The sequence below is a fragment of the Lytechinus variegatus genome, chromosome 8 (genome assembly GCF_018143015.1).
Source record: "Lytechinus variegatus isolate NC3 chromosome 8, Lvar_3.0, whole genome shotgun sequence".
Taxonomy (NCBI): Eukaryota; Metazoa; Echinodermata; class Echinoidea; order Temnopleuroida; family Toxopneustidae; genus Lytechinus; species Lytechinus variegatus.
This window is the reverse complement of record NC_054747.1, coordinates 26,259,569-26,271,984: the sequence shown is the minus strand read 5'-3', so window position 1 is coordinate 26,271,984 and position 12,416 is coordinate 26,259,569. Positions and strand designations below refer to the sequence as shown.

The window sequence follows — 12,416 nt, the reverse complement described above, 5'->3', positions numbered from 1 at the left end:
TAGGAAAGATGAAGAAAAGAAGGAAGAATTTTCGATATACTGTATGTCAATTTGAGTTTGGGCTTAAAACAAATACCATTTTATGTCTTGTGTAGTGACGGAGAAGTAATATGGGTTAGATTTTATGGGAGAACATTTCGTGGTTTACAATAAATAAAGACTTATCTAAACATCATAATATAATTGCTAATCTGAGGAAAATGTCAGGAAAATCACTTTTATTTTTTTCATTTTCATCAATTTTGTTAACATACCGTGAACATTTAGGTAAACAATACACTGACGATCAGTCTGGAGTATTTGATGTGACGCAAAGCAGCTGATATGCTTTCCTTGATCACTCGCAGAGGGCGTGATGGTAACAACCTTCCGAGACGTGTAGCTGTTGCCTTTAACGACATCAGTCTGATCTTGATGGTTGGAAGTAAGATGATCTGGTACAATCCAGTTAAGGACTGCAGGAGGCCTTGCTTCCGATGCTGTACATGTTAGCACATTTGGCTCCCCGGCCATTATCGTTCTAGTGGTGTTATCGGAGCAGAGACGGCTTGATCTATCGGTAACAATTATTATTAAAGGCGAAGCTGTGAAAGAAGATAGAAAATTCATGAGGGGTATATTATTACAGCTATACTCAATTATGCACAATTTAAAAAGGTTCAATGTTTGTGGGGTGTGTGTGTTTATTGATTTCTTAGAAAGATGAGCATCACAATCCGGATGCCCATGAACACACGTCTTTTCAACGACTGTTTCAGAAACAAGAACTTTGAATTATTATTTTTTTTTTGGGGGGGGGGTCACATCATGGGATACGATCTACGATTTTATTTCTGCGTCAAATGTTTTATTCATTATCTATTCTTGGAGTATGTTACATTGAATAAAACACATTCCTATTATTGTAAATAAAAAGTATTTCTCTCCTAAACAAGTGTAATTGATTACCAGTAAACTAGTGAGATCGACGATGTATATACACAAAATAAATAGTGAACGAAATGTTTTTATTTTTTTCAATTTTTTTGTCATAATTGTTACGGTTATTTACTGATGAATTAGTTTAGCTTTGTTTATTAGTTTGTTTCTTGATCGCGTTTCACGTACTTCAATAATCTGCATGTTTTTTTTTTCTTAATATAGCCGTGATGAAATATGTAATGTATTTTTAGTTTAAACTTTCATTGTTAAAATTGGGTTGAGTTATCTTTGATTATTATATCTTAAACAATTACTGCACCTGGTAGTAATGGTCTTACGAGCATGCTCCTTGATGCTGTATTGTGGGGAAAGGCAGTTTGGCGAACAGCACATCTGTGATGCCCGCCATCATCACCAATCAGTTGTTTTATCGTAAGATTAGCACTGGAGTCGTCTGCCACCAAGCTGAATTTCCACTGATCTAGAACAGTAAACCCACAGGACCGATCTTCCTTACAATCACATGTTGCCAGTGATTCACCATCCTTCTTCCACGTGATCTCCTTATTTCTGGCATGTAGTGTGTACGAGCAGACCAATGTAAAATCCTCGCCAATCACTGGAAGATACTTCCCTCTGTTGATCGACACACCAAACCCTTCTGTTTCTGCGAGATTGAAAGATATTTTGGAAATTAAGATATTTCATTTGGCGTCATTTCTCCTGAACTTATGCAATCAAAACATTTTGCTTTAAGTGAGTTTAAGGGGCATCATTATGAATTATTCATTTGTTAATATCACTGATCATTCAATCGTTTCATCTTCTTTTATTTCTAATCCACTTATCGATTTATTTCACTATTTATTCATTTAATGACTGTAATGCATCATTAATTAATTGAGGCCACGAGTATCTATTCAGAAGGAGGGGTGTTGCAAATATCACCAGATGCTCACCATTTAATAATGGCTGGGAATATTTTTGTCCTTTGGTCATCCTCTAGAGGAATCTAAGGATATTGTTCTCCAAAAAATGTCAGTAAGCCGCTTTGCATATGGAATGTGAGCACATGAAGATGTGTTGTAATAGCCATGTAAAGGTACTTACAATGTACACATAGAGAACCTTTTATAAATTACGGTGCTCGTTTAATCGTTAACGGAAAATGGGTCAAATACAGATATACCAACGTAAACCTACCACAACTGAAGAGCGTTAGAACAAGAACCACAGTATGTTCAAAAGCGCTTGTCATATCGAATCTGACTGTACGAAGACTTGCTCTCAGAACGACATGAAATCCAAGAAAGGCAAATATACTCTTATAAAGTCAAACTTGATGATATTCCCAGATGCTATACACTTTTGGGGGAAATCGCTGGTATTGTGTCAAACGAGTGCTACTGGTTTCCTTTTCAACTGATTCGGTTTCGTGATGTGCTGTTTAACATTTATGACTTGAGTGATATGGTCCAAGAGGTCGCCATTTCCCTTCGCAGCACGATCGTATAGATTACTGCTATTTCAAAATGTTCGAGTTAGACGTTGACAGCTGGTGCTGGTGATAAACTATTTTTTTTTTCAAAATTACAATCTGAAATAAAGCACACACACTAGAAATAACATCAGCATCAGCGGCCGCGGAAACGGGGGACGGGCTGATGGGAATTCAGCCCCCGCGCTTTTTCCCAAACCGTGAACAAAAACGTAAAAATTACCATATAATTATGATTCTTTGTATGGATGCAGAGTCCCCCCCCCCCCTTCAAAACCGTTCCGCGGCCACCGATCATGCTGATCATGATCATTAGCAGTTTAAACTTCAATGGATCAGATAGGTGTCCATGTTTGGATTTCAATATTGGATAATATATGGTTAGAATTTTAATGATCAATGTCAATCATGTTTTTAGACATAGTTTACAGAAATCACCCGTTAGATTTCTTTAATATTTGTAATAATCGTATTGTCAATGAATATTACAGGGCAGTTCACATTTGGAGTGTATACAGCCACATGCATGCGACCAGACGCGTGTGGTTATATCCAATACTAGGCACCGCTGAGGATACCGCTACACGCGTCACTTGCACCTATACTCTGCAGCGGCAGTATCGCAAGCGCGTGAAATGACCAATGTGTATTTTGGTATTTCTTGCGACGGTACATGTTGCAAAACTTCATCACAAAGGTTTTGTCTCTCGATTTCTTGGACATACAAACAATTCTCACTAATAAGTTCCCTGTCACCTGCTTGCCGATCAGGTGAGAATGAAATGAGAATATTTTATGTTGGCCTAGAATCTATGTCAACATCAGTGAAATCGGGAGATAAAACCTTCATGATGAATCTTTGAGAAAGATATATTTTCTTGATAAATAGGTCAATCCAATGACCTAGCAACCTGCCCAGTTTCACTAACACATCGTTTAAATTTAATCCTATATTGTAACAGATTCCGTTACCTGAAGCACACGGCCAAGTTGTGTCATTGCTCTCTTGCACACAGTTCGGTGGTTAGAAATTTTAACGTAAAACGTAACATTTATTTTGAATGGTTGATGCCGCAGTAAGGGATTAAATCCTAATTCCAACCTGATGAAGTTGTTTGGTTGAGTCAGACAATAAACTCAGTTCTAAGATCCAAAACTCCAAAATTATTATTATTTGTTAATTGCTATTAACCCTTTTATTGAAGGGCAAATTTGATCAGATATTCTCAGTTCTGCACATTTGTAACACTGGTATTTTCTTTCCTTGCTACACACATTAAACAAAATTTAAATGTCTCTTAAATTCATTTACAAATAAATTAACTATATTTAGTATTATGTTCGCCAATTCAAATGTTAAACTTTATTCATTTCTGGGTGATTAACAAAACACAAATGTAGTATGACTGCTTGCTGAATGCATCGTGTTCTAATATATTTTTCAATTTTATAAAAAATAGATGGATCTGTGTCATGATTATTAAATTTCTTTCTCCAGTTCAAACCTAGATGCTAAACTTGATTAAACCTTATATCTATATTAATTGAAAGAGAAATATTCTATGAATCAGTTACTTAAATATATTTCCTCAAAAAACTGTTTGGCTTTCAGTGTAAATAGGCAGTCTAGGTGTACATACATGTCTCTGCCCCCCCCCCCCCCCCACACACACCCACCTTGACAAAGAAGAATGACTCCTACCCCCTGTGCTGCCACGGGTAATTGCTCCTAGTAAACTAAATACGTCTTTAAAAGGCGTCTATGATTACTGCTTCCATATGTTAACATATCAATTAACAATGCGTTCAGCACGTGCCCAAAGGCGCCAAATTCAAGTTGCTTGCCTTCGAAACACAACTACGCCACGCACGACTGTATGCTTTCCTTTACGGAATGCATGCATATACACGTATGCGGCGTTTTCATTTGAACTACTTCACTCGGCCTACATAATTTTGACACGTTAATTTCATTACTTAAGAACCATATTTCAGCATGACACTCGGCTTATCTGATAACATAACTAATAGACTTCAAGATAAACAAATACTACTCACGTCATTGGGCTCGTATTACCAAATTGAAGAAATTAAGCAACAACTATGGGCAAGTGACACGCTTCCCATGATCAGTCATAATAAAATGCGCCCTCAATCGGTACGCGAAATCTAATAAAAATCGATTACAAGATAAAACATAAACAGTATCACAACAAATTGAGAAACTACAACAACTTCCTCCGGTACGCGACATCCATCTTGTGACAAATATAAACTGAAATGAAACCAGAATAATATTTCACTTGCCCCTTTCACTTATTTTCATTTTTTACTGTTTTATTTTTCTTGGTCGTGATTTTTTTATTTATTTTTATTTTCATTTATTTATTTTTTTTTGGGGGGAAGGGCGCATTGCTAATTTCATATCAACGTCAGTGGACAATTGACTAAACCAATCATGTACATAACATTTTCCCTTTGAACTGAAGGTAAAAGATAAAAATGAAAATGTTTTAGATATCTTGCGATTATGAAGCTTGTGCATTTTTTTTTTTTTGGGGGGGGGGTCAGGTTCATTTATTACTCATCTCTGGCGATACTATAAATAAAATGCTTATACACCAGAAAAGATAATGGCAAGCGCAAAGTATAGATAATCGTAAAACTGATTATAAGGTACAATGGTCACCACGGTATGGCGGATGTAAGGATAGTAAAGAAATTCCGAAGGCAAAACGAGAAAGGAACTTGCATAATAAAAAACAAGAACAAACACATAGCACATAAAAGGCAAATCAGACACATAAATGCCTAATAAGCCGCGAGGGGGGGGGGTAAAGGGGGTGGACACATAAAGGGTTTATTTTCAGCGGAAGGAAACTCGCTTAACTTCGAGCCATTATTCATAGCCGAAATTTTCAGTATGGCCTAAACAAGGATCTGTCTCTGCTGGACAAATACATTTTTTTATTAATAATTTCAAAAATTTCTCATAGGTTTATTGTTATTATTATTGCTCTACTCTCCTCCATACATATTAACAGTTGATTTCAATATAGAGTGATTTAGGAGGTGATTGTCACCTCCCTTAATCGTAATTTATTTTCTTGATATATAAGCCTTTATCCATTCTATTCTTGCAGTTTCATGATTGTGGTGGCGTCATAATATGTGATTGTGACAATGATGTCCTCACGCGATATTTTTTCTTATTATTTTTCATATTATTATGATAATTATGCTGTTTTGTGCGCGGTCCTATGACTACCACAATCATGAATGTTATTATTTCAGTTCTTGTCACTGCGAAATTTGTTGTATCCCTGAAGAAGACGTGTGTTTAACGTCAAAAATTTGGACTTTAAAATAAACTCAGTTAAACTAATAAACTAAGTGCAATGCATTACCACTTTGCCTCATTAATTTATATATATATATATATATATATATATATATATATATATAATCAAACTAAATAGAGAATAGTCAAAGGATGCTCAAATATTGAAATATTTGAGCATTCCTTGACTATACTTCATTTAGTTTGATTATTATTTTCTTTCCGTGACGGGGACATTCTTCGTTATTTCATCGTATATATATATATATATATATATATATACATATATTTAAGAGGTCATTATGACTTATATAGATATATGAATATAATGAATGTACTGACACTTTCTACTTCCCCGCCAAAAGGTCTATCTTTTTATCGGGTGTCCCAAAAGCATATTTCGTCCTGTCATTATGCAAATTTTCCCTCGTCCCTTAAAGTCTGCTTCGGCATGTAGCTAATTTTGAGACATTGGCTCCTTTTTAATTTTACGATTTTATTTTACTAAACCAAATATGATTATATATGTCCAAATTTTTCACCACACATCTAATCGAATGAGTTGCCAAACCTGTTATGCACGTATGATTATTCACATTTATGTTTGATTTGATTTTTCTTCTACATAACAATATAATATAACATACATAGAACAAGCATATATAGACAATAAATCAGGTATAAATCATTTAGCATAAAATCAATAGTAATGATAAATTAAGAGCATAATAAATTAATTCATGATTTTTTTTTTTATAAATCACGAATCGCCAATGAATATAAATTATCTCTTATTCCGTGACTTATTGACCATGTTGGATTTTGTTTTTTCAAGCCTCTGCAAAGATGGTAAATACGTAGTTTTCATAGCTTCTTAACAAATAAAAAAGATTGTTATTTGTTGTTCAGGGGTTTTCCGGCGTTGGCACACTATTTATGGTATTTGTAAGATTTAGAAAGTGTATGTTTTCTTTGAAATGATTAACATGACGTCATAGACGTTAATTGAGGTTTAGAATTATTGGTTGAATAAATAATCTGAAATTAAATGGGTTTGTCAGTCATTAGGTCAAAATGTAGAGACTACGAAATAAAAATAAACAAAAAGATGAAAATATGCATCTTGAATTTTTAGAAAAACTTTCACCCTTCATTATAAGAGTAAGGTAGCCTGTATAACAAAGGCGATTTTTTGGGGGTTGGGTTTCTTTTTTGGTGTTTTCAAGATTTTGCCATTTTCATATTTATTAAGTGCATAGCCGCACGTAGCGACCTCCCCCCCCCCCTCACGAAATTTTCGAAAGTGACACATTTTTACTGACTCCAATTTTCACAACATTTACGAAAAGTGTGCGCGAAATGCCAAAAAATGTCTCCATGACAAGCTTGGTCGCTTTGCTCCCTTACTCCCGACCTTCTTTGAACAAAATATGCGTGTGGACATGATAAAGCGTGTTTAAACATAGCGATGGGGCAATGTTGATTTAAACTGCTTTTATCCATCCACATTTCGTTGACGATTATAATTTCATTTACCCGTTTTCTTATTATTGCAATATCTGAATAATCCACCAAAAATTATTGTTTCATTAATGCCATCGCCCCTCTTGGTCAAACATCATCGGTATCAGAGTCAGAGTGCTTTCAGCATCATATCGATCAGCTGCATTCAATGAAGTCTCCAGTGATGAATTATCTGTCAGGTTTCTTGATCCGATGTACCAATGGATGAGAGGAGCAGGATATCCATTAAGAGCTCTACAGGTTATGTTGGTCTCTGCACCTTCAAACATGTCACCTGGGATAGATATTGTGACATCGACCGGTAGCCCTTCATAGAAACATAAAGCCATTGGTCATAGTTAAACTTCAGCTGAAGAAATAAGCATGGTCTTGAACATATCCCGGACAGTTTATGGGGGAATAAAACAAAATAAACGTTAAATCGTCAATAACAGAAATAGAGAGTTCGTGTCATAAAGAACTACAGGGGAGAAACTACATTGCAATATACATCTTAGGTTTGCAAATTATACTACATGAATTTCCATCGAATGATCTTACTCTTTAAACAATTCTACCGTAAAAATACTAATTGTTAGAATAAAATCATTGAGGGATAACAGCTCACCGTAAACAACTAGTCTTGCTGTCAGTAATTTAACAAAGAAGGCGTCCTCCATATACGAGGAACATACAATGTGCATTCCATGTTTCGTGGCATCTGGTCTTATGGTAATGGTACTTTCAGTGTCAAACAAAGTGTCGTCTAAAATACTCCTATTACTCGAGACATTTGCAAGGATCGGAGTCCTCTCAAAGGCATCAACTATAAGCCAAAATGATAGTTCGGTTGCTGGGAATGACCCTATGCTTTTACAAGTGATTGAAGTCAGTGAATCTTCTTGAACGTATAGGACTGATGAGAGTGACTGGTTACCTCCAGTCGGAAAGAGCAGCACACTGGCCGGCAGAACTGTAAATATGGCAAGATATAAAATAAGAGTAACATAAAGAGGGATATATAAAGAAGGAAGTATTGAATGCTAGACGAACATGCCCTTTTGTGAAAAGCGGTTTTGGAATTGAATGATGTTTAAATAAATGAGAAATAGATATTGTGTACAATATCATATCACCATGATTACTGCAAAATGATGTTTAGAAACAGCCTGTTCTTCTTACATTTTAACGGACTCGGGGACTAGAAAATGGATCTGAAATGCACGTGATATTGCAGCATTATTTGTTCAATTATTAGGTTATTTTCCATAAATGGAATATTAAGAAACTTAGCAAGGACTAAAAATCTAATATTTTTTTAGGCTCACTGTGACATCAATACATGTATATGATTTAGTGAATATTTCATACCATGAACATTCAGACTCACTGAGCGTCTAATATTTTTCTGTAGTTCTGGGTGTGATGTAATGCAGTTAAGAATTTGTCCGTGATCGTTCCTGGACGCTGTGATTATCAAAGTTCTCCAGGAGATGTAAGATCCATAATGGATGACATCCGACTGATCGTGATGAACAGCGGAGACACCCTTAGGTGTCACCCATTGCAGTACCACAGGAGGCCTTGCCCGAGATGCTTCACATGTGATACCAAACGGCTCTCCAGCAGTTACACTTATACTGGTGTTGTCCAAGTATTGCCAGCCCGATTGCGTATCAGTCATAACGACCCTTGATGGTGACACTAAAGAAAAAAAAGGATATATCTAAAACTTGTGTCTAACAAGTTTCCTCACTTTGCTATTCATATGATTCGATGATTAATACAATTGACTATTTTTTTTTCTTTATGACGTTCTTATACAGTATCGTACAAACAAAAATTGATAACTTAACACTTTGCTTTGAGATAAGGGAGATCAAACAGTTCAACGCATAGATCCTAATTGCTATCTCAAGTAGATTGTGAAGAACTATTAGATGTACTGGATTTGCACTGGCGCTGTCCATGGCATGGGCAGAGGTAAAGCCACTGGAATGTCCTCTTGACTGGACTTTATAAAAACTGTATGTACTTTTGAAGAATATGAATTGCATTTTTTTATGTTTTATTTTTCATTTATACGAAACTTTGTTTTCCAGAGACAGTAATAATGTTATCATACAGAGTGAAGTTTATTTCTATTTCAGAATAGTAGTGTGTCTTGTTACGTAAGGTATGGCTAATCTGATTTTTTTTCATTAACAAACATACCACTCAACAGGAATGAGTAACGATAAACATTAATTCGTATATAAATAAACGTCTTATAGCTAGCAAATAGGAGACAGGTCCATGTACATTTCTGAAATGACGGTCGTAAGATGGGTATGGTGGGTTGACTGTTTCAATAAATTGTCCGCATAGACATACACTAAGATAATCCACGGTGATGAATGTCTCGTAAGAAGGATTTTGCGGGACTTCAGTTTTGATATTTTTGAAATTGGTAAAGAAAGCTAAAACATTCAGGGATGTTGGTAGGTATCGCATTTGTATATCATTTGTTTAATGAGCACTGAAGTAGAATTGTTTTTCAGTGTTTCAGAATGGTAGGTGATTTACCAATAAACAAAAATGAATCACAAGATTACTTATTGTGTCTAGCTTGTTGATTGTCTAACTTTTGAGTATAAATTATATTTATAGTAGGATCGTTCATTGACCTTGTCTTTTATGTTCTTTTATTTTTTATTAGCCAAATCTAAGTAAGACTGTATTGAATGTCGCTCATATGTTTTACACTTCCAATATCCTTTACCTGGATTTAGTACTTCCAGTATGTCATTTGCTGAGCGTTGGCCATCTAGGTAAATTACATTGCATGTGTATCTCCCATTGTCACCAGTAGTCAAATTGATTATTGTAAGCGATGTGCTGCGGCCATCTCCCCTCAACTTGTATTTTGTAAGATTGGGAATTTCAGATGTACAGCTACTCGCAGAAGTGCACGATTCATAAGCAACCTGGCTGCCTCCGTGTGTCCAATGTACCGTACGGTCATACGTAGGAGGCGAATAGATGCACGTCATCGTAAAATCTTCTCCTTTGACGGGTAGGGTCTGCCTTGGTTGGAAAGAAATCGTGGATGTAGACATGGTAGTGCGGGAGCCTGTAAATGGATTGGGTAGGAATATTTTCAATTATTGGTAATAACAGACGGATTGCTAATTCATAGCATATTTTCAAAGACGGATATCAATTCTAGACTATCAAGAGGTGCAGAGTTGCACCCTTCATTATATTTAACCTAAAAGAATGCACAATTGCACTTTTTTCGAGTTCTGCTGCAGATTTGTTTAATCATTTTTTTTTACCTGTATACAGAGAAACCATTTCGATAAATAGTGACCACAATCTAAGAGCTGGTTTACATTGGGGCACTTTGAATTATATCATACATAAATTATTATATTGATTATACGTCATGTACGTGTACATTTCGCCTTTTGCTGATTCCACCCTCTGTGAACGTTATATTCATTCATAAGTATTTAATGCAGTTCATACGTCATCTATAGATGCATATGCCTATTATGCACATTCTCAGATGAAATCAAACAATGCAATTAGGAATGATAGCGAGCTTTTTTTATGAGGGAAAATGAATTCCTCAATTCAAATGGTCTTACAGGATACTGGATTACTTCCTCGTGTAATATTGTTTATTATATTCACAGCCTTTATTTACTAAAAAGAGAAATGCTACAAGCCAGTATGTATGGATTTAAATCTTTTAAATTCGACTTACCATTACCAAGGAAGAGAAGAACAAACAAGTACCAAATATGGTAAGCCATTTGAGATCAGGGTGATACTGACCAATCTAAAATCCTAGTAATAAGGAAACATTCAATATCAAAAGAGAGTTGCAGTTTGTGATACAAATTTCGTTTCTAGCAGACATCATCGATGAGTGCCTAACACATTGAAGGAGTATGATGAGAATTTGATCGATTGCTTTCAGTCGCCCATGCCGTTAAACACATTACAACAGTACGACTGAATGTCTTGCCAATGGTCGAAAATGAAAGTACGATGTTTTGTCTATAGTTTATATAAACTGTATTGCTGCATTTCAATGATCTAGCGATAGAGTGTGCTCTTTCCCCTATCACAATTGAGGTTGAGCTTTGTGGATTCCGTGCAGAAAAATGTCACGACACGACTCATAGGGATGGGCTCCAATACACAATAAATCCCTGAATCTCTTGAATGGGTACTGTTACATGTAAGTGACGCCTTGTTTATATTTTTTCTCTACGATTGTTACAGTACCTAGGAATTTGATTCTAATTCCTAGGTATTCCATTTTAGTTACTATTTTGTTTACATTAGTGCCAGTAAAAACATTGGGTACTTCTGTCTGTTTTAACTATCTGATGTCCACTCGGAACTCGCATGTATCTATATGAAACGTTAGTCTATTCTTCGCTTGCAATTTTTAAACTGTAGCAAGATCCTCATTTAGATTATCAACACGGGTGTTTACTTTATTATTTTCTATTTATATTTTGATAACTATCTATATTTTGATAACGGTCCTTGCAACGTTTCGTTATTTTTGTTAACACATTCTCACATTTTCCTGCACTCGGATCATAGAGCTTGATTCTTTCAAAACCCTGCTACTGCGCAACATCATAATAAAAATAATGAAAGAGGATTTTAACGTTCTTGTCGTTGTTCTATTATCAATTCAGCGATATGAGAAACAACATAGTATAACATCACACAAACATATACATAGACCACTGTTGGAAATAAAGAGACTACAATTGTATTATAAACACTGATATGCTGACCCTGAAAACAGACCCGACATTTAACATTTTACATAGAATTTCTAATAAGATTCATAAGGTTCACCGCATGGATGGTGAATGATTCATAGAAGTATTATAATTCATATTAATTGGTAGGGGGAACTCACTAAACAGCATAAAATTTCATGTTTGATTGGAAATTTAAAGATTTTATTAGCAGAGTCAGTTTCTTTGCGCATAGAAAATAATTACTTTGATCAGTATCGTTAACAAATTGGATACACAACCTCAAAAATCAAATAACTATAATAATGTGATAATAATATATAATGATTTGTAGAGCGCAGAAACTATGTGCATATATTCTACTGCCCTGCAATTAAGAGCC

General features: G+C 35.3%; 1 protein-coding gene across 1 annotated transcript; it reads right to left on the bottom strand.

The window, feature by feature from the left end:
- Positions 1-8,127: 8,127 nt before the first annotated feature.
- LOC121419582 (synaptogenesis protein syg-2-like) lies at positions 8,128-10,369 on the bottom strand. The gene is made up of 4 exons (XM_041614037.1): positions 10,024-10,369; positions 8,634-8,966; positions 8,200-8,235; positions 8,128-8,132 (listed from the first exon to the last, which is right to left on the bottom strand). The coding sequence occupies exons 1-4, from the start codon at positions 10,358-10,360 to the stop codon at positions 8,128-8,130; spliced, it is 711 nt and encodes a 236-aa protein (XP_041469971.1). The 5' UTR covers positions 10,361-10,369.
- Positions 10,370-12,416: the final 2,047 nt, after the last annotated feature.